Genomic DNA, 19323 nt, shown 5'->3' on the forward strand with positions numbered 1-19323 from the left:
GCCTATTTGTATCTATAACAAACCTTTATTTTTGATAATGCTTCTGGGTGTAAGTGTTTCTGTTGAACCATGTGTGTGCTACAGGTTCTTTGTACTTTCCTAGAGCCCTCTCTCCCTCCTAAAATACGTCTGGCTGCTCTGTCTACACTACCAAATACTCAGATGGTACTGCCTTGTACTAAGAGTGGAGTTTTGTACTGTCTCAGTTGTATGGGTTTACTAAGCCCTTAGTTGGACTTCAGGAAAACTGTCCTAACACTCCTCCACCCCCACCAGCAACCCCGAAATGCCAGCTAGAAACCCCTCGCCCCCTCAACAGTAGTGATCACACTGAAGCATGAGGACCGCTCGAGGCCCAGACACCCAGTCCCACTCGCAGATTCAATAAATGCCCGGCATGGGGAGTAAGCAACCATCCGTTTATTCATGCAAGGAAATAAATCGGGAAGAGAGGTGATACAATTGAATCATCCAAGGTCCCTGTCCCGTGGCTTGCCGTGGTTATTTTTAGTCATTGATGCCTTAAACCCGCTGGTTGAAGCCTCAAGGAAATCGCTTGCCTCATCTGGTTTCTGAAAGAAGAGTGCTCTCCTGTTATGTTCAACGCGGAGCCACGCAGGGAAGAGCATGGCATATTTCAAACATTTTGCTCTGACAGAAGTCAGGAAACAGCCTTAATTGGTCATCTTGGAGGTCGATGCAGATTCATCTTCAACTGTGGAAAGGCAGGTTTCAGCTTCATCAAGCCTATATCCATGTTTATGCAGTCTGACCTGCATTCAGTCCACATTACATGTAAGGCTTTTGAGCTTGCTGTCCACCGAATGAATCCCTGCTTGAAGATGTGCTATCATTCCTTTAATGTCCTGCAGCGCATCTGAGGAGACAGACACCTGCGGTTCCGCTGATGACTCGGTGTCCAAAGTTTTCCTAGCAGCCCGCCCGGACTGGGAGGGGGTCATGAAGAAGAGCTTGGACTGGTTTTTGTCAGTTTTGATCATGGTGGCCAACATGGAGTGGGATCCGGATTACAGAGTAGCCTCCACCGCAACAGGGAAGAACAGCCCTTGCCAAAGCAGATGTGCACAAAGTAAAAAAAGCCCCAGGCCAAGCCTGTCAGCGCAGCCAGTAAAAAGTTTCCAACTTTACCTCCCCTCTGATCAGGAGCAGTCTGCAGCAAAATGCAGGATTACAACACCTAAGGAACACCTCCCAGCAACTTCAACACATCTCAGCCAGGGGAAAAGATGCACAGTCTTGCCACCAATCCAATTTAGAAACCTTCTGTAGCTGCACGTAAGTGACCCATGCCGTGTCCCTTAGCCCCGAAGCAGGTACCATAAAAGGGGAGAAGTACTCAGTTGCAACCCCTCCAGCAAGGGCACGCCTGTGGCTGTATGTAGAGAAGTGACACCCAGACAGTGCGCTTGACGTCACCAGCAGGCTCATTCAAGTGGAAAAAAATGCACATCCTTTGGCGCTCCTCCAATAAGGAATTGTCAGTGACTGCTGTAAGGGAGGCATGATATCACAAGTATTACACTGACACAAGAGCTACACGTTTCAAAACCTTTTTCCAATTCTTGGGGTTTGGAAAAACTTCTACTTTGCCCTATAGCTATGATGGGAGTAGTCACTACCATCAAATAATAAAGAAAACACAGTCCTAGTCAGTCTATGCCTGCTCTATCTCTTATACAAAAAATGTGTAAGGCGGAATGTTTATGCAAAGTAAAGTCAGTGTTATAACATAAAGGATTAAGGTGGCTGAGTCAGATCTCCTCCGCATGTTGGATGCACAGAGTAAGGAAGCCCCCGTAAACAGGATGACACACTTTGGCTCAGGTTATCAAAAAAAGACAGTTCAAAACGTGGGTCGAGACGCGCTTGGCCTTCCACGTTAAAGTCACTTATTTTCAGTTCACCTAAAGTGCTTTCACAGTTCAACAAAAGTTCACGTAGGTCTATCTCTGTTGGGCCCGGACCTATCAAGGCATTAACAGTTCACATGGGTTTCCCTCTGTTGGTTTCAGACCACACACCAAAAAGTACCTGATTCAACAAAGATCTCCCTCAGCTGGGCTCGGACCTTGCCATCACAGCACTTGCAGGGGTTCCCTTCTCCTTTCTTCTTCTCTTCTTCCTCCTGACCCCGGAGGGTCTCCCCCCCGTACCTTGTGGCCTGGAGGCCCTGGGTCCCTGCCACTAACACTGAAGGTAAGCCTTTGGGCTTTTTTGTGGACTTCACATCGCGCAAGAGCGCTAGCCCCGGGAAATTCGAAAAACAACATCTGAACAGAGTGATGTCCATTTTACAATCTGTGACATTGCTAGCATGATTTATTCCACAGCGTCTGCCTGCTTAAGCAGTTTTGTTGGACTTTAACATGCTTGGGCTGTTGTGATCAGGCCCTCCAAGATGGACGTCCCTTTCTTTGTTAGTGGAGCTGGCCTCTGTACACCAGGCCTGCCAGCCCTGATTGGTTGTCTCACTCATCATCTAAGCCAATCGGGTGAGCTGGCAGGCGAATGCCGGCCTGCCTCGAAGGCCCGAGAGTAAGGCCCCTGTTTGTTGCCAGATCGGGAGGTGAGCCCCCTCTGCTGCCCAGTGTCGTTCAATGATGTCCCCCCACCCCTCCGCTGCCCCGTGTTCGTCAATGATGTCCCCACCCCCTCTGCTGCCCTGTGTTGCTCAATGATGTCTCCCACCCCCTCCACTGCCCCCTATTGCTCAATGATGTCCCCTCACCTCCTCAACTGCCCTGTGTCTCTCAATGACCCTCTCCGCTTCTCTGTGTGCGTCAATGATGTCCCCTCACCCTCTCATGCATCAGTAAGCGAAGTGGAGACACTTCACAGTAGCTGAAGCTAGAAGAATCATTATTAGACATTGGAAAGCCCCAAAACCACCCTCTTTTGTGACTGGAAGAATCTCATGTCACATGTGGCAGCTTTCGAGCGTTTAATATTAGGAAGGGGATCGGCCGTAGAGAGTGCGATAAAAATATGGTACATTTTCTTAGACTTGGTGTGACTGATAGTCAAAAGCAATATGGCTACTCTACGAGTCCATGACAATGATAGGGGAATTGTTTTCTATATGTCTGAAGACTTGAGACTTTAGTAATGCAAAGCTTTGTTTAACTTAGTGAATTACTGTACGACTTATTTCTGCTTCAGTTGCTTATGTTATGCTATTGTACTTGAAAAACATTAATACGAATATATATATTTTTAAATAGTGGTATTTTCAATGTTAATCATGCCCATTACTGGTGTAATATGACAGGCCATCCACGTGTTATGTTTGTGGTAGCTTGATATAGATTACAGCCTGGGCGCGAAGGAAAAATTATCGAAAAAGTGTTAGAGAGCTGTATTTGCACTTTGCCTTACCACCAAATGTATTTAATTTGTCTTGTTTTAATATATGTAGCCCAGGTTTTTATTGAGGTTTCTTTTGATGCTTGATTTATATTTATAATTTATAATCTTATTTTTTATTATGGCTATTTCACAGCGCAGCTGGGTATGTGATTTGTAATGAGCGTAGTGTGAGCAGAGTGTGTTTGGCAGTGTTGGCGGCAGTTCCTATTGTGCTTCTCTGACGTCCTGAGATCCTGCAAGTCTTTTTCCTGTTTCTACTGTTGGCCGCTCTTGCCTGGACTAGCCCACTCTATTAACTCATAGCCGCTCATGCGGAGCGTGAAGCAGAGTGTGTTTGGCGGTATTGACGGCAGTTCCCATTGTGCTTCTCTGCAGTCCTGAGATCCTGAAAGTCTTTTTCCTGTTTATACTGTTGGCCACACTTGCCTGGACTAGCCCACTCTATTACCTCATAGCCGCTCACACAGAGCGTGAAGCAGAGTGTGATCAGAGTGTGTTTGGCGGTATTCGGCGTGCAGCAGTGGCTGGTGTCCTCTTACTGCCTCATGACCTTTGATCGGTGCTTGAGCTCCTGATTTCTCTTTCCGAGGTAAGCATTTATTATCTTGCCCGTTACCATCCCTGGAAAAGCAATGACTAAGAATAAGCATTGAAAACTTTGGAAAAGTAAACCCTATGGAAAAGTTCTGGTTATCAACGGGAAGAAAGGGATACGATAAACAATGTGACCAATGATAAACGTGTCAAAGCGACTGTTTCCCCCATTAATACTGATACAAGGAATCGCAAAACTAAAATTAATCGAGACTGCGCCCAGATCACTGATTATTTCAAACCTGGAAATGAAGTTGCTGTGATTAGCTCGCAACCCGTTGGCCCTGTTACCACCGCTAAGATCCATGCGCCTAATGTTTGTGGAGGTGACATGCCTTCGCCTCCTCTACTACTGGATGCGATAGATGAAAACTCATTGTTAGAACTATGTTATCGTCTTTGTGGCACTAATAGAGAGACAGCTGCCATGGCGGAATATCTGAATGATAAATCTGCCATCCAAAAGAATGATGATGTGACATAATAATAGACCCTCATCCCGGCTGTCTAGTACCCCCTCTTTAGTGCCTCTTTGGGCTCCCTCGCTACCAGTTGTCTGAGCAATTTGCCCAGAATGAAGTCATTAACACAACTGATCAAAGTGCAACTAGTCGGTTGTCACACTCTGCCAAAGAGAAGGAAAAGTCGACTGTCGAAAATAATCAGTTTCCTTCAAATGGTCTTTTGCATTTTTCATTAAAACATTTTAAATAAATTGTGTGATCAGATATACTATCGAACGCAAAAAAAATAGTCAGATGCTGGAATCAATGATACATTTGAAAGACAATTCTCGTGTAGTAAATACTGAGAAGGCTCCTAACGATACCAACAAGGAAGTGACGAATGTGCAAGGCCTTACTAGTCAGCCTGTTGAGGATAGTGAAGTGGGTATTTGCTATAATGTTGCGTAATCCCCACTATTATATCCAACACACAAGCAAAGAAGGAAACGGGTGAAACAACGTAAGCAACGTCTAGTTCAGCCAGTTCTCTCAATTAGCATTGATGATGAAATTCTTGACATTAGTCAGCCATTGAATTCCACAGTGACCTCACTTGTGGCAACTAAAGCGAAGCGCCTACGTAAGCGTGAAAATAGGGGAAAAGGGAATCTGCTAAAATAGGTACCTTGTCCAGCTGGCTTGCCTCAAATGATAATGCCAGTAAGAAGAACTCTAAAGTGCCTAATGACCTGCCAACTGAAGATGGTTCATCTTTTTTCTCCGACTGCCATGATAACCATGAAACACAAGAGAGAAAATCCTTTAAAAACTTTAATGATGGCATAGGTAATGAAGAACTAGCCAAAGATAGCAAATTCTCTCTTTACAACAGAGTGGTAACTATCAGCGAGAAAATGGACAAGCGGACCAAGAAATCGATCAACAGACCCCTATTTTTTTAACTTTGTGTAAAGATCCCTGCTTTGCGTATATAAAAATCTTACGATTTCGACTTTGTTCAACCATTGAAACGTCAGTTTGGAGCGATCTCACTTGTCCATTGTGTTCTACCAAATACGGCCACACTGGGCCTCATTCCGAGTACGGCGCTAACCAATGGCGCTATTAACGCCTTGGTTGACGCCGTACCCGGAACGGCAGCGCCTTGGTGGATGGCAGAATCACAGCCCCATTCCAAGGTTGGCGGGGCGGTAATTCCCCATTCACCAAGGCTCTTCCCCCATTCCCAAATGAGCCCCCATAGGGCTCAATGGGAATGGGGAAGATGCAAATAACGGTGACCGTTCATTACGGTCACCGTTATTGGCTTGGAGGCCCCTTTGCGCCCTCGACTTTAACACCTGCTCAAAGCAGGCGTTAAGGGCGAGGGCGCAGAGGGAACTCGGAGTATGGCGGTAAGGGATTACCGCCACCGGTCTCGTTACCGGTGGCCGCTATCCCTTACCGCCATACTCGGAATGAGGCCCACTGATTCGTTCCCAAGAGGAATCGCTGAACTTCCTTGGATACGAATTAGATATTCCAATCCCTGAATCTACTGCCGCTCAATCGTGTGAACACTGCAGGACTTCCAAGCCCAAAGCTTTGTCTACCCCGCCTATGCAAATGGAAAGCACATCTGAAAACCAAACAGGGTGGAAATGGCTTAAGAAATTGTTGGGGCAGTTGGAACTGTCTCAGTCGTGAGAGATAAAGATTGCATCATGGAATACGAGAGGCCACTCGCATTTCTCAAAATTGGGTGGCTCACTTGACGACCTCATTAAATTCCCTATATTTCTATTGCAGGAAACTCAGCTCTTGAAAGATTTTCATGTTGATACCAATTGCATTTACCAACACCATGCAAAAAAGGAGAGAAAGGTCGTCCCTATGGATGGTGGCTTATTAATAGGAATCAGTCATGATTTTCATGTTGGCAAAATTCCTTTTGTACCTGATAATGACTGTATGTAAGCCATCCAAATCAAAGCAAAAGAGGCAACGTCCACCCCTAGCATCCTTATCATGAATATCTATAATCCTCCCACTAAAGAGTGCACAATAGAAATACATGTTATGCTTGATATAGTGTTGACCAAATGGCTTATGCTTGAGGAAAATGATGTGGTTCTTCTTGGTGGGGATTTTAATGCTCATTGTGGGGTATCGACTATGAAGGAGGTTTTTGATAATATATTACCAACTAATGCTATGACCAAAGACAAGAGTAATGTTAGAGGTAGAGTGTGGTCTAATTTCCAGCAAGATTGGGATATATGGCCTCTCAATGGTAGAACTGCCAGTGACACTCCTTGAAAGTGTAACTGGAGTAATGGTGGCAAATCTGCCACCCTAAATTATCTATGTGGGAATATGCCTGTACTTAGCCGCATAAGTGATTTTGAAGTCATCTCCCTACCCTATAGTAATCATTCCCTTGTCTCGGCGAAGCTAAAATTGTCTTTACCTAAACCAATTATATGGGGTCCCACAAACCTTAGAGTCACAAACTGTGGGTCCAGAATAAAATGGAATTAAATAAAAATCGAGAAGATGACTAAAATAATTCTCTAATTTACAGGTAATATAACACATGAAATTACCCATTTGAATTGTAATGAAGTTGAGATCCTAATTAGACAATGGACCAGGGAAGTGGCTTCAGTTTTTGGTACCCCTATGATCGCCTCTGGTAATTCTCATAAGTCTTCCTTTGATAGAGAGTTGGTGGTGGTAAGGCGTTCCTATCGCCGGGAACTCCGAAAGTTAAAAAAGCTTTCTATCACTTGTGATGAATACATTGTCCGAGGAAAACGTATGAACAATGTATTCAGGGGATGGTGTAAATATCATCTCTTTGAGAAAATCAATTTTAATGGCAAAAGTTGATAGGAACCCTACAAAAAGGAGACAGTAGATCCATATGGAAAGTTAAATAAAGTTAGAGGCAACAGCCTACCCTTACCCCTTAATGCAATTGGGGAACAGATATGGGTAGAATATCTTACGAAAATATGTATGATGGGCAGTTAACAGATACAGTTGTATTTACATCAGAGGCTTGGCCGTTGGAGTTCAGCAGAAGTGATATCATTAGTATTATTGGTAAACTTAATAACTCAAGAGCCACTGGACCTGATGGTCTCACCTCTGTAGTTGTTAAATATGACCCCATTAGCTGGTCTTTAATCTTGATGACACTATACAAAATGGTGTGCCATGAAAAAAGTATACCCGAATCGTGGACCACCTCTATTTTGATTCCTCTGTACAAAGCAGGCTCTAAAACCATGCCTGAAAATGATCAGACCTTATCCTTCCTTGATACTACTAATAAGATATTTGCTGCCATTGTTTGGAACCATCTGGAATGTTGGACGGATGATAACCAGATATTATACCCTTTTCAGTCTGGTTTTCGGTCTGGCTCCAGTACCATGTAATATATTAGACTCCTTGATGCTATCACTACTAGGGTGAATCGCAATAAGCTATGGGAGATCCTACACACTCGTAAGTGTCCTACATGGTTATTGGAAATCCTAATAAAGCTGCATCAGAATAATACAGCCCGTGTATGACTCGATAATGATGGCAGACTATCTAGTCCGATAAAAATTAATAAGGGTGTCAAACAGGGATGTTTATTGGCAGCACTCCTTTTTAATTTGTACACTGCTGAACTAATCAGACGTCTTGAAAAACATGCCCACTGTCAAGTAAGATTTAAAACTACCAATGTCACAACATTATTGTATGCTGACGACCTTGTGATAGTTGACCATACAATAAAGGACATGAAAGTAATATGGGAAGAACTGAGCCGTTTTTCCACCGAATATGGTATGGCATTGTTGACTACGCCTTGAAGCCCTCACCCTTGAAAACCTGTTATGGTTGGATAAGGTTGAGGGCTATTTCTGGCGGACCATATTGAGTCTTCCACTTACCTGCCCTATACAATATATAAGAGTTGAGTTTGGTTTGGCGTCCCTAAAGGCTATTATTCAATATCAAAGAGATGACTTCCCTTGAAAGCATTGTCACCCGGTGAGTCAAATGCTTAGTATTATGGAGAAATATTTTATTGAGCTTTAAAAAAGTAATGACCAAAACAAAAAATACGATGTACTGTGTATGAACTCCTATGCTGTTCTTAATTCGACATTGGAGCGTTCGATTTGTGGAAGATATAAGGCCATTAAAAGGGCCTTTAAAAACAAATCCCAGAAAAAAGATTGGGAAGACAATTTTTGCCATTTGAGTAGACTTTATAACTGCGCACATTTGGAGGGCATTGTTTATGAGTATCACTGTCCTCAAATGTACTTAGTTAGAAGCCCAAGTCCTGCCGTATGCAAATTCTGGTTATTAATGCGACTTAACCAACTACCGGATAGAGCCACATATGGAACACAATGGCAATTGGCTCCCAACCAATGGTATTGTCGAATATGCGATATTGAGAGCAATTTAGAGACTGTAAGGCACATTTTAACTGAGTGCCCTAACCTTTTACATCTCTATAGGTGTAGGTATAGCCAATATGTACATTGTTTTGATTCCATTACAACCATTCACTTCTGGAATTTATGTCTAAATACATTGTCTGAAGCCTTGATAATTGCATTATATCATGTATGGACTATGGCTCTGTCAATGATCAAACTTGCTGTGTACACTTAAAAGCATATCTGCTGTCCTGCTACCCACATGCTTTATGAATTTGGCACTATCTGTGGATGACAATAAACTCATATCTAACTGATTGTATATGTTGAAGTCCACACTCACTCTGATATGGTCATATGATATAAATCTTGAATTATACTGTAATCTCTGAGAATTGGTGACGGCCATTTTATTTGTGTTTGAATGGAAGTATGTAATAATTTCATTCTGGAATATGATATTTTAATTAATAAATATTTTGATGAATTGATATTGTTTGTTTGTTTATTGATTTATATAGCGCACCAAACCTGAAGGTATCTGGGCACTTTTAAGACAAATCATGAGTATGCATTAGCTTGAGTTACAGTGGATACATATTTACAGAGGAAATATACATAATAATACAAATAGGATCATACACAAAATGTACAGAAGATACAAAGAATAATAACCACAATATACAGAAGAAAACATCATAGACAGTCAATTAGGCATTGAACGTGTCTTACATTATCCGAAGATGGTCAGAGGTCCCTTGCTGTGAGCCAGCCTATATATAGTATTTCGCCTAAAGTTAGGGAAGGGTTGGTCGTATGTCAGAGCGGGTGGGAGGGTGTTCCAGTACTGCGCCGCCATAACGGGAAAGATGCTCCCCCCCAGCTTTTTTTCAGTTTAAATCTAGGCACTACCAGACAGCATGAGTTAGCAGTTCTTGTAGGCCGTGAAGTGTATTTTTTGACAATTCTCTCGTAGAGGTAGATAGGGGCAGCTTGATTGAGACATTTGTGTCTTAGTGAGGCAGTTTTAAGCAGAATGTTGTCCTTGATAGAAAGCCATTTAGTCTGCCTTCTAGTCTCAGAGATGTGCTCTCTCCTGGGTATGCCTAGTGCTGTTCTAAGTGCATTATTTTGGAGAATTTGGATTTTGTTAACAATGTACTTACTCGCGCTCAGGTATAGGGTATTGCAGTAGTCCAACTTTGAGAGTATAAGGGCTCTAGCAAGGATAGTGCAGCTTTCTTTGGACGGAAAGGGTTTGCAGGCCCTAATCAGCTTACATGTATATGCTGTGGCAGAGGCCATGGAGTTGACTTGTTTGCTTAAATTGAGGACATAATCTTAAATTGAAACCTAAGGTTTTTACTTCTTTTACCACTTTGATGTTATTCCCATTGATATTGAAAGAGGCATATTTGGTACTGAGTATGTTAAGGTTGGCTGTGGTTCCTAGTATTAAGAGCTCAATTTTATCATCATTCAGGCACAGGCCATGGGAAGCCATCCATGCCTGGATGATTAGATACATGTTGTTTACTAGGGCAACGTCAGTAACATAATCTCCTGTCAGAGGAAAAATGATCTGGGTGTCATCTCCGTAATTAGTGTAGATGCACCCAGATGGTCCAGATTGTCAGTAAGTGGCTTTGTGAATATATTGTATATAGTATGTGAAACACAAGAGCCTTGGGGCACTCCACATGTTATTGGGATAAGTTCAGCAGAGGGTGAAGGAGTGAAGACTCTCATGGTCCTATTATTCAGAAATTATTGGATCCATGTGATAGCATCCTGGGAAAAGTAGGCTGCTGAGGCAAGGTGTTTGCATAATACGTTATGTTCCACCAGATCAAATTCAGCAGATGGGTCTAGGAGTAATAGCAAGGCCGCTTTCCCTTTGTCTTTGAGTTCATCAATCTGGGTCTTCAGGTCTATCAGTGCTCTTTCGGTGCCGTGCTGTGGCCTAAAGCCAGATTGTCGAACTCTAGTCTCTAGGTACTCCTGTATATGGAGGTAAGCTACTTTAACTTATATCTTCAGAAGGAACGGGACAGTTGTGATCAGCCTATAATGTGTACAAATGGCAGGGTACAGGGTTTGTTTCTTTAGCAGGGGTAATAGCCAAGACTTCTTTAGGTTACTGGGGACTTTTCCGGATGCGAATGATGTGTTGATTAGTTTCGAGATAAAAGGCGCCAGGTCTTTGGCAGCATCTTTAATTATCTGAGCAGGGCAGCTATCTCCCTGACACCATTGTTGATGCTTAATGTAAATGTTAGACATGATTTTATGTAAATATATATTTTTACGGTTGTAGAAGTTCATTTGAACTATAAATAAAAATAAATAAACAAATACAAAATTATAATGGAGAGTGGTTTGTACTATTCCTGGAATGTTATCTACATTTAGTTATTTATCTGTTCTTTAGGGAAACTGCTGCTGGTATTTCCTTTTTTCACTTTTCTACGTGCACTGTTTTATTTCAACTGTCACCTTGTGGTGTTATATAATGCATTGTGTAATTTATAAAGCTGTATTGCCGAAATGAAGCATTTAAGTAATGCTTTCGGCCTGTAGGATGCATACATTGTTAGAAGTTACACTTCCACGAACTGCAACTCCCCAAAAGACTTAAGAGCAGGCCACTTATCAGTCACGATAAATTTATACGACCTGGTGCAAAACTATGAAATGAGATAATTTGATTGAACAATCAGAAAAACATAATGAAAAGGATTGTGTGCCAAAATAGTTTCTGTGATACAGTAAGAGTAATAAAATATCTCAAATTTCTTTTACTTGAGCATTATCAAATGGCAACAAATCAGAGCAGAAGCACTTGTAAGCAGTGCATTAATATGCATGTTTTACATGCAGCCTTTTAAAGCTGGTCTATAGAATTTGACAATTGGCCTGCATACTTTGAGGTTTGGACAAATGCTTTCAAAGGTTGTCAGCTTTGAGGTGAAAGTAAATGTTATTAAAAGTAGCATTTTATTTAGTCGCTTTCCAGAACTGAAATAGATTTTATGTAAGAGAACAACTAAGCAATTGCAACAACATAGAAGAAACGTCCTGTGGTCGCTTGATTAACGCTATAGCGCTAAATTCAATCGATATCATGTTTTACATCAAGATGTATAAAAGATCAGATTCACACGTTTTTTGTCAATGAAAGATAACACTGATCCCACATTGTCTGACAATAATAGTAATGTGTCCCTGTCATGAGAAAGGCTTTTGAAATGTATGGTTCTTTCTGTGCCATTTTTCTTGGTGTATCTTCCAGTATTTACTGAGACATATTATTGAAGTGCCATGCAGGATTGTAAGAGTGTATCCTTGTTATTGCTTTCAGATACCAGAATATTTTGGATGGGAATCACGCACCCCAGTTCTTGTTTAGCTGTGGAATCCGCTGGCTCGCTGTCCGACTTGATCTCATTAGCATCATTATGATTGCCATTACATCACTGTGCATTGTACTCCTGCATGGAAGCATACAGCCAGCATATGCAGGACTAGCAATTTCGTATGCTGTTCAGGTAAATCATTCTAGCCTTCTTTTGCCCCAGTAACTCTAAATGGTAAAATGTTCAGTTGTACCTTTTAAAGGTGGTTGAGTGAAAAGAAAGATCAACTTAAATTGTGTAAAATACTGTGATGTTGTACCTGTCAGCAACATTATTACACATTGCTTTTTTTATCAGGTGAATTGGCCACGTAGCCCACCCATCTCAAAACTGTCTTGGCCTAAGTGTTTCTTCCATACACATCATACATAGCCTTTTGATATGCTGTTTATCATTCCACCACTAGGTGGCTCATTGCCATTCCGCCTGAGTGTAAGCAGCCTCACCTTCATGCATTGGCCCTATACTGTGAGGGGAAGGAGAGTGTGACATAGGTGTTCCAGCAAGCTCATAGCCAAAGCTTTCTACAGTTGTGGTAGCTGCAGTGTTAACAGGTTACCTGGTGTGCCTGTGAGAGATGGGGGACCAGAGTTCGAACCTTGTGTGAACATCCTCATCTGAGTGAATACCTCATAAATTGGGTGACTCCTAAATCAACCAGGCCCCAGGATTTGATCCTCCCCACAATTGTTACTTTGAATTAATTCAGTAAATAGTACATTGCACACCTGCGTTATTATTTCTTTTTTTTGTTGCTTCATGCCCTGTTTGTACTTGTTTATTATTTATTGCTTTTACTTATCCGCTGACTTTACTTGTTTATCATATTTTTCATTTATCCCCTAATGTTCTTTGGTTATGTGACAATCTCTGCTGTCTGGCTCTGGGGAATAAGGTTCTGGCTCAGCGAGCCATATGCCTTCCCAAGCGAGTAGAGGATGGGCTTGGGTGAACTGTAGGGTGGATCCTGTGGTCAAACAACTGCGTCAGAAGAGTCACTGGTGAGCCACAGTGAGACCCTGCAGGAGCTCTGGAGACCTCCACCTGATGCAGTGTTGCAAGCTTGCGAATTTCCAACGGCAGATTTATCTGTGTGTGAGCTCCAGAGAACTGCACTTGAAGCAATGATGCTAGCTTGTGGTATTCCGATGGTGGATGTAACTGTGAATGATACAAAAGTAACAAGTTATTGTCTCCCGGCAGAGCATTCCCCTGGTAGAGATACAATTTCACAGCAAACTAACATTTTAAAAATCTTCAGAAACTTTAAACATCATCCTAAGAGTTCTCTCAGGGAGTATTTTGTATGCTGAGGTGTCCAGATAACCAGGATATTCACAAGCACGCTGGGGGAATTCAAGATGCCGGGCAGGCTAAATGAAGGCTTGTTCCAGCCCCATGGGCACAAAGTGAAACTAGGAGTACCTTGGAACAGCAGCCAATTCCAACCATTCCTCAGTTACCATACTCAGGTGCAGCCACACTATGAAAACCAGAGTAGCAAGTCAGTGAGTGTGGGTTTTTGGAGGTGTTTGTAGCAGGCATTTAGAAAGTGGTACAGAGCAATGCAAGGGCCTTAAAGAGGTTTTAATCAGAGGAGGCGGTGATAACAACAGATGACAAGGCGTTAACATCAGAGGAGGTGGTATAAACATAGGGTGGCAATAATGGAGGAGGAGGGGATGGTAACAGCAAAGGAAGAAGTGGTAACCAGAAATGAGAAAGTAGTAACAGCTGAAGAGCAGGAGATAACACACAACACAGGAAGGCGAAAGTAGGCCATGTTGGCCCAAGGCAAGCTGAGGAGGGAGGAGGAACGAGATCCAGGTATGTTGGCCGTTCAAACTTACCATTCCCTGAAAAAATAACTTGAAACTACACATTTATGCATGCACCAAAATGATCAAACTCTACCAGTAGAAAAGATAGTAATTATAAAGGCTTCCAAACCTACAATACTGGAATAGCATTGAAATCTCAGAGTGCAGGGAATGGTTGTTGTGAATGTCTGATTGTATGCCTTTAATGGATCAGTGTTCCGCAGAAGCATGCGGAATGCCAAATGTGGAAGGGAATTCATTTGCGAGAATACCAAGAAAACACTGTATCTTCAGAGCGAAGAGCCGCCCGCTCGTAGTCACACAAAACTGCAGACCATGCTTGCTATGAGACTCCTGAATACCACAGAAACTGCAGATCTGGTAACTGTAATATTTGAGGTCCAACATTGTGCTTATGGGCCAGCCCATTTTTAAAGACTCATGAACGATATGGGAAATGCAGCAAGGGAGGAAGCCATTGATAGTAGGTGCCATCGATGATGAGCTAGAGGAAATGAGCAAGAAAGGGTGATAGTGAGAGGGTAAGAAATAAAGCGAGAGTGTGAGAGGAAGGATGAGGGGGTAGAGAGAGGAGGTAATGTGGGTGGGGGAATAGAGGGTATAGGTTGGGTGGGGCTAGAGGGGTTAGGTGTACCTGTGTGGGGTAGAAAGAGTGGTAAGATGTTTGGTGGTAGAGAGAGGGGGGTAGGGTGGAATGGGATAGAGGGGATAGGGTGGGTATATGGCAGTAGTGAGAGGAAGTGGGGGTAGAGAGAGTGAGGGTAGGGCGGGTTGGTGTGGGTAGAGAGAGTGAGGGTAGGGCGGGTTGGTGTGGGTAGAGAGAGTGAGGGTAGGGTGGGTTGGTGTGGGTAGAGCGAGTGGGAGTAGTGTGGGTGGGGGTAGGGTTGGTTGGAGTAGGGAGAGTGGTGGTAGGTTGGGGTAGAGAGGGTGGGGTATGTTATTTTTTTGTTGATGTTTGATGTTGGTTTGTCTTTTGAAGTTGATAATGCTCCTTGTTCATCCCACTACACCCCAATGTTTTGTTATTGTTTTGGGAGGAATAAAAACTGTAACAAATTTATTACCCATGCAGCCTCATTCTAGACCCCCAAGTCGTACATGTAATTAACAATACTATAACAGACTTGTCTATATAACCTCCCCAAAAAAGAACTACAGGTTCAAATCCGGAACTCTAGATTTATATAGATCAGTAAGAAGGGGAAAAAGTCCAATAGTAGTATCGAACAAGACTCCGAGATCCGCAGGCACTTCAACAGAAGGAGTGTCTAGATCTGCCCATTGGTCATATAAGACAAGCAGTGATGAAAGATTTGAACACAGAGAAGATAGGAGTCAAAAACACAACTCTGATCGGTACATAAAACCAGCTACAACTCTACGTTTTCGAGATCATGAACGAATAACTTTACCGGTCGACGACATGTCCGCAAGAAGAGCCACAAAACAAACCCCCACTGAGCTAGAAAAAGCAATAAAGAAGGAAAAATGGAGCTGGTTTCGCAGTGTCCTAAATCAGGGGTCGAAAAGATAGCAATCATCTGGGGATGCTAAATCAATGTTACTCACATCCCATCCATCTTCGACTACAACTGTGAACGAAATCCTAAGTATAGCATCATGGAACACTAGGGTACATGTCCATTTTACAGAACCTGAGAGCCACAACCTCAGCCGTTACGACATCATATGTCTGCAAGAAACGTGGCTGCGCGAAAAACCGGCACTCGACGGCTACTGCATTGAAATATCTCCGGCCCATAAGGGACCACTAGGCCGCCCCTCGTCAGGTTTACTCACAGCGATCCGGACTGGTTCCGGGGTATCCATCATAAAGGTTATAAAGCGGACCTATGAATTCCTGGCAGTGCTAACCACATGGAATCCGGGAACCCTTTTGACTAAATCGGGAACACAAGATGTTGTAGCAATAATAAATGTATACTGGAATCCCCAAAAGACTTCAACTGCGAACATGTGTGAAGAAGTGACCAACACAATCGATGAAATTGCAATCAACTACAAATCTTCTAATATTCTGATTTGCGGTGACCTCAACGCCAATTGCGCAACAAGCAGCTCGACTCAAAGAAAACAATCGATAAATTCAACCGCTTTAAATAGGGGTTTGGCATGGAACGCAATTATGAAATCTCGTAATCTTCTTAATTCGGCCATGGTGACTGTTCCAGATGCCCTGATTCCAACTTGGGAACGTAATACATCATTGGCCACTCTTGACTATGTCTTTGTCTCCAAAACTTTATATCTCAACATAGCTTCCTTTAGTGTCATCAAAACAAGCCACAGTGACCACAACTTACTGAATCTCACTTGCAGAAATAAGGGGACCAAGTCGCAGTCCTACGTTCCGAAAATCGAGACTAATGCACAACAAACTCGCTTACGCATGATTGCTTCAGATGTCTGCAAACTCACAGACCAGTTTACAACCCTAATGTCTGATTCTGCATTGCAAGATGCTGTGGTTAGATCGAGCTACATTCCACTTCTTCTGGCCTTCAAAAAGCCGAGAAACAATCTTAATACGCAGTCGATCCAGCACACTCACGAATACAATGCAACTTTGGTCGCTAAACGCAGAGCTATAAGAAAACTGAGAAGAGAAGCAGTAAGTTGGAACCTACCATCATATTGGGAAACTCTCAAAGTGGAAACTAGACATTACAAGCAATGGTTAAAAAATTCAAGAAGCCTCCTACATCAAGCGGACGCCGAACAGATGTTGAAGGCACTCGCTAACAAAAAATCCCGAGACTTCTGGGCATTGATAAACAAACCGAATAAGCTCTCAAGTTCGCACATGATCAACCCTGTCCCGGAAGAAGATTGGAGTACGCACTTTTCAAATTTGTTTCAACCACCAGAAGGTTACAAGGAGGAGTTTATACGAGCTACGGATTCACCATGGGTGGATTTGGCGGGTACAAGCGACATCAAATTCACAATAATGAAACTAAACTCATCAAGAGCAGCTGGACCCGATGGTTTGGCGAACTGCGATTTAAAACAACATCCGGATGAGTGGTCTAATCTTATCAGGGAAATCTTCAAAATGTGCATAGATAAAAGAACAGTCCCGGAATCATGGTCAAAAGCTCTGATCGTCCCAATTTTCAAAAAAGGTTCTAGAGAAGATCCTCTGAATTATCGGCCAATAGCCCTTCTTGATGTTATTGGAAAGATTTTCGCCTCCATTCTCTTGTCACATTTTCGGAAATGGGCTCTCATCTCCAAATGTTTTGATCCTCTGCAAACAGGCTTTCAGAAAAACGCAAGTACCAGCGTAAACATAATGTGTCTGACCATACTTAAAGAAAGAGTTCTGACAGGAGGCCCTCGAATCTTTCTTGCATTTGTCGACTTATCTCAAGCCTTCGACAAAGTGGACAGGCAGAAACTGTGGACGAAACTGAGGACATGGGACTGTCCGGACTCGATCTTGGAGCCCATAATCAGTCTCCATAGCGACACCAGCATAAAAGTCCGCCTAAACAATCAAGGCTTAACATCAAATACCATCCCGACGTGTTGCGGAGTAAAGCAAGGCTGCCCCCTGGCTCCGGCGCTGTTCATATCTTTCATGGGAGATTTCAAAGAAAGCCAAACTAAGATCAGATCATTTCCACCTAAAATAGGCTCGGCAAGAATTCCAAGATTGTTGTACACGAATGATCTAATTTTACTTGATCTTACCCAGGTTGATCTCCAACGTCAACTGGATAATCTGTCAACCTATATACAGGACAATAACTTGGAGATTAACAAAGCTAAAACAAAAATAATGATCCTACAAAAACCGACCAGCAAAAAGAAGGAGCGGTTTCAATGGCATCTCAACAAGACACAAATTGAAGTGGTTGACTCTTTTAAATATCTGGGAGTACAACTGGACAGCTCGAAGAAATCTGGAAGCATGCAAACCATTTTATGGTCGAAAATTTGACATCGCAACTGAGACTAGTAGACCGAAAATACGGCAAGTTCTCACTTCAACCGGCAATAAACTACTACAAGGCAAAAATTGTTCCGTCGTTGACTTATGGCATGGATGCCTTACCCTCAATTCCTCCTCTTCTCTGGCAAAAACCTGAAGGCCACATATGGAAAGCAGTCCTGGGTCTACCAAACTCTACTTCGATGGCTCCTATAAGGCGAGCACTTGGCCTTCTGTCTCTAAAAGCTGTGGTGGACCACAGTTCTCTTCAGCTGTATAGGAAAATCATCCACCCGGAGAGTCTCGAAATCTATCAAATGATGGCAGAAGAAATTGAAAAAGGCTCCAACCATACTATGAATCTGTGGGCTATGGATCAAATATATATATAATACTTTATTGTGGTATAATCCAAGAAATGGATTTTACACAACACATTTTAAATACATTCATTCATTGTTACATCAATTATCCATATATAAAATGTATACTAATATAGGTTATATAAAGAAATAAGTATAATAAAATATATGCGAAAATGTATCAAATATATATCAAATACAAAAGTTAAAATATGAAAGCACAGGACAGCGTAATGTCACAACAGTATACTATAATACCATTAGAATCACATTTATAGTCATAATTACAATACGAAAGGTGCGTTCTAATTCTACTGATGTTATTGTTATTATTATTTATTGTTAGTTGATGTCCTTGTTACTGCTATTCCTGTGTTGGTGATAGTAAGGGCATAATTTGTGTCCATACTCTAAAAAGGGACAACTGCAAACTAAGAGATTCAGTATTTAAACACATATACCAGAAGTCATCCTCAATGATTGCCTCATAATTATGGACCCATTTATCATATGCATTCATATATATAGGGCCCAATTTAGGGCACAGGGTTAGCACATGTCTAGTGGTTTCCGATTTTCCTGCCCCTTGACAGATACGGCATATCCTGGCCTCCCCAGGTATTTTCAGTCGTGGTCCTATAATAGTCAATACAGGCAACTGGTTGATTCTTAATCTTAACAAGAAATTTCTCACCTCAGGGGCCGGGCATAGTAACAGATATGGCTGCACTTTTAAATATCTATGTGAGACATATCTGACCGCCTCATATCCCTTCAATTTGGATAAGTGGTCTAGGTTTGCACACCAGTCCCATTTGTTCAGCTTTTCCTCAAATGCCTTTTTTTGATGAATGTATGGTAATTT

General features: G+C 42.4%; 1 protein-coding gene across 1 annotated transcript in view; it reads left to right on the top strand.

The window, feature by feature from the left end:
* LOC138526213 (ATP-binding cassette sub-family C member 5-like) overlaps positions 1 to 19323 on the top strand; it is a 2857657-nt gene that overhangs the window by 2457933 nt on the left and 380401 nt on the right. Inside the window, exon 22 of the mRNA XM_069636680.1 lies at positions 12243 to 12429. Within this exon, the coding sequence (XP_069492781.1) occupies positions 12243 to 12429 (187 nt within the window). The remainder of the gene's footprint in view (positions 1 to 12242; positions 12430 to 19323) is intronic.

This window comes from Ambystoma mexicanum, chromosome 7p, assembly GCF_040938575.1.
Source record: "Ambystoma mexicanum isolate Mex_15411 chromosome 7p, UKY_AmexF1_1, whole genome shotgun sequence".
Taxonomy (NCBI): Eukaryota; Metazoa; Chordata; class Amphibia; order Caudata; family Ambystomatidae; genus Ambystoma; species Ambystoma mexicanum.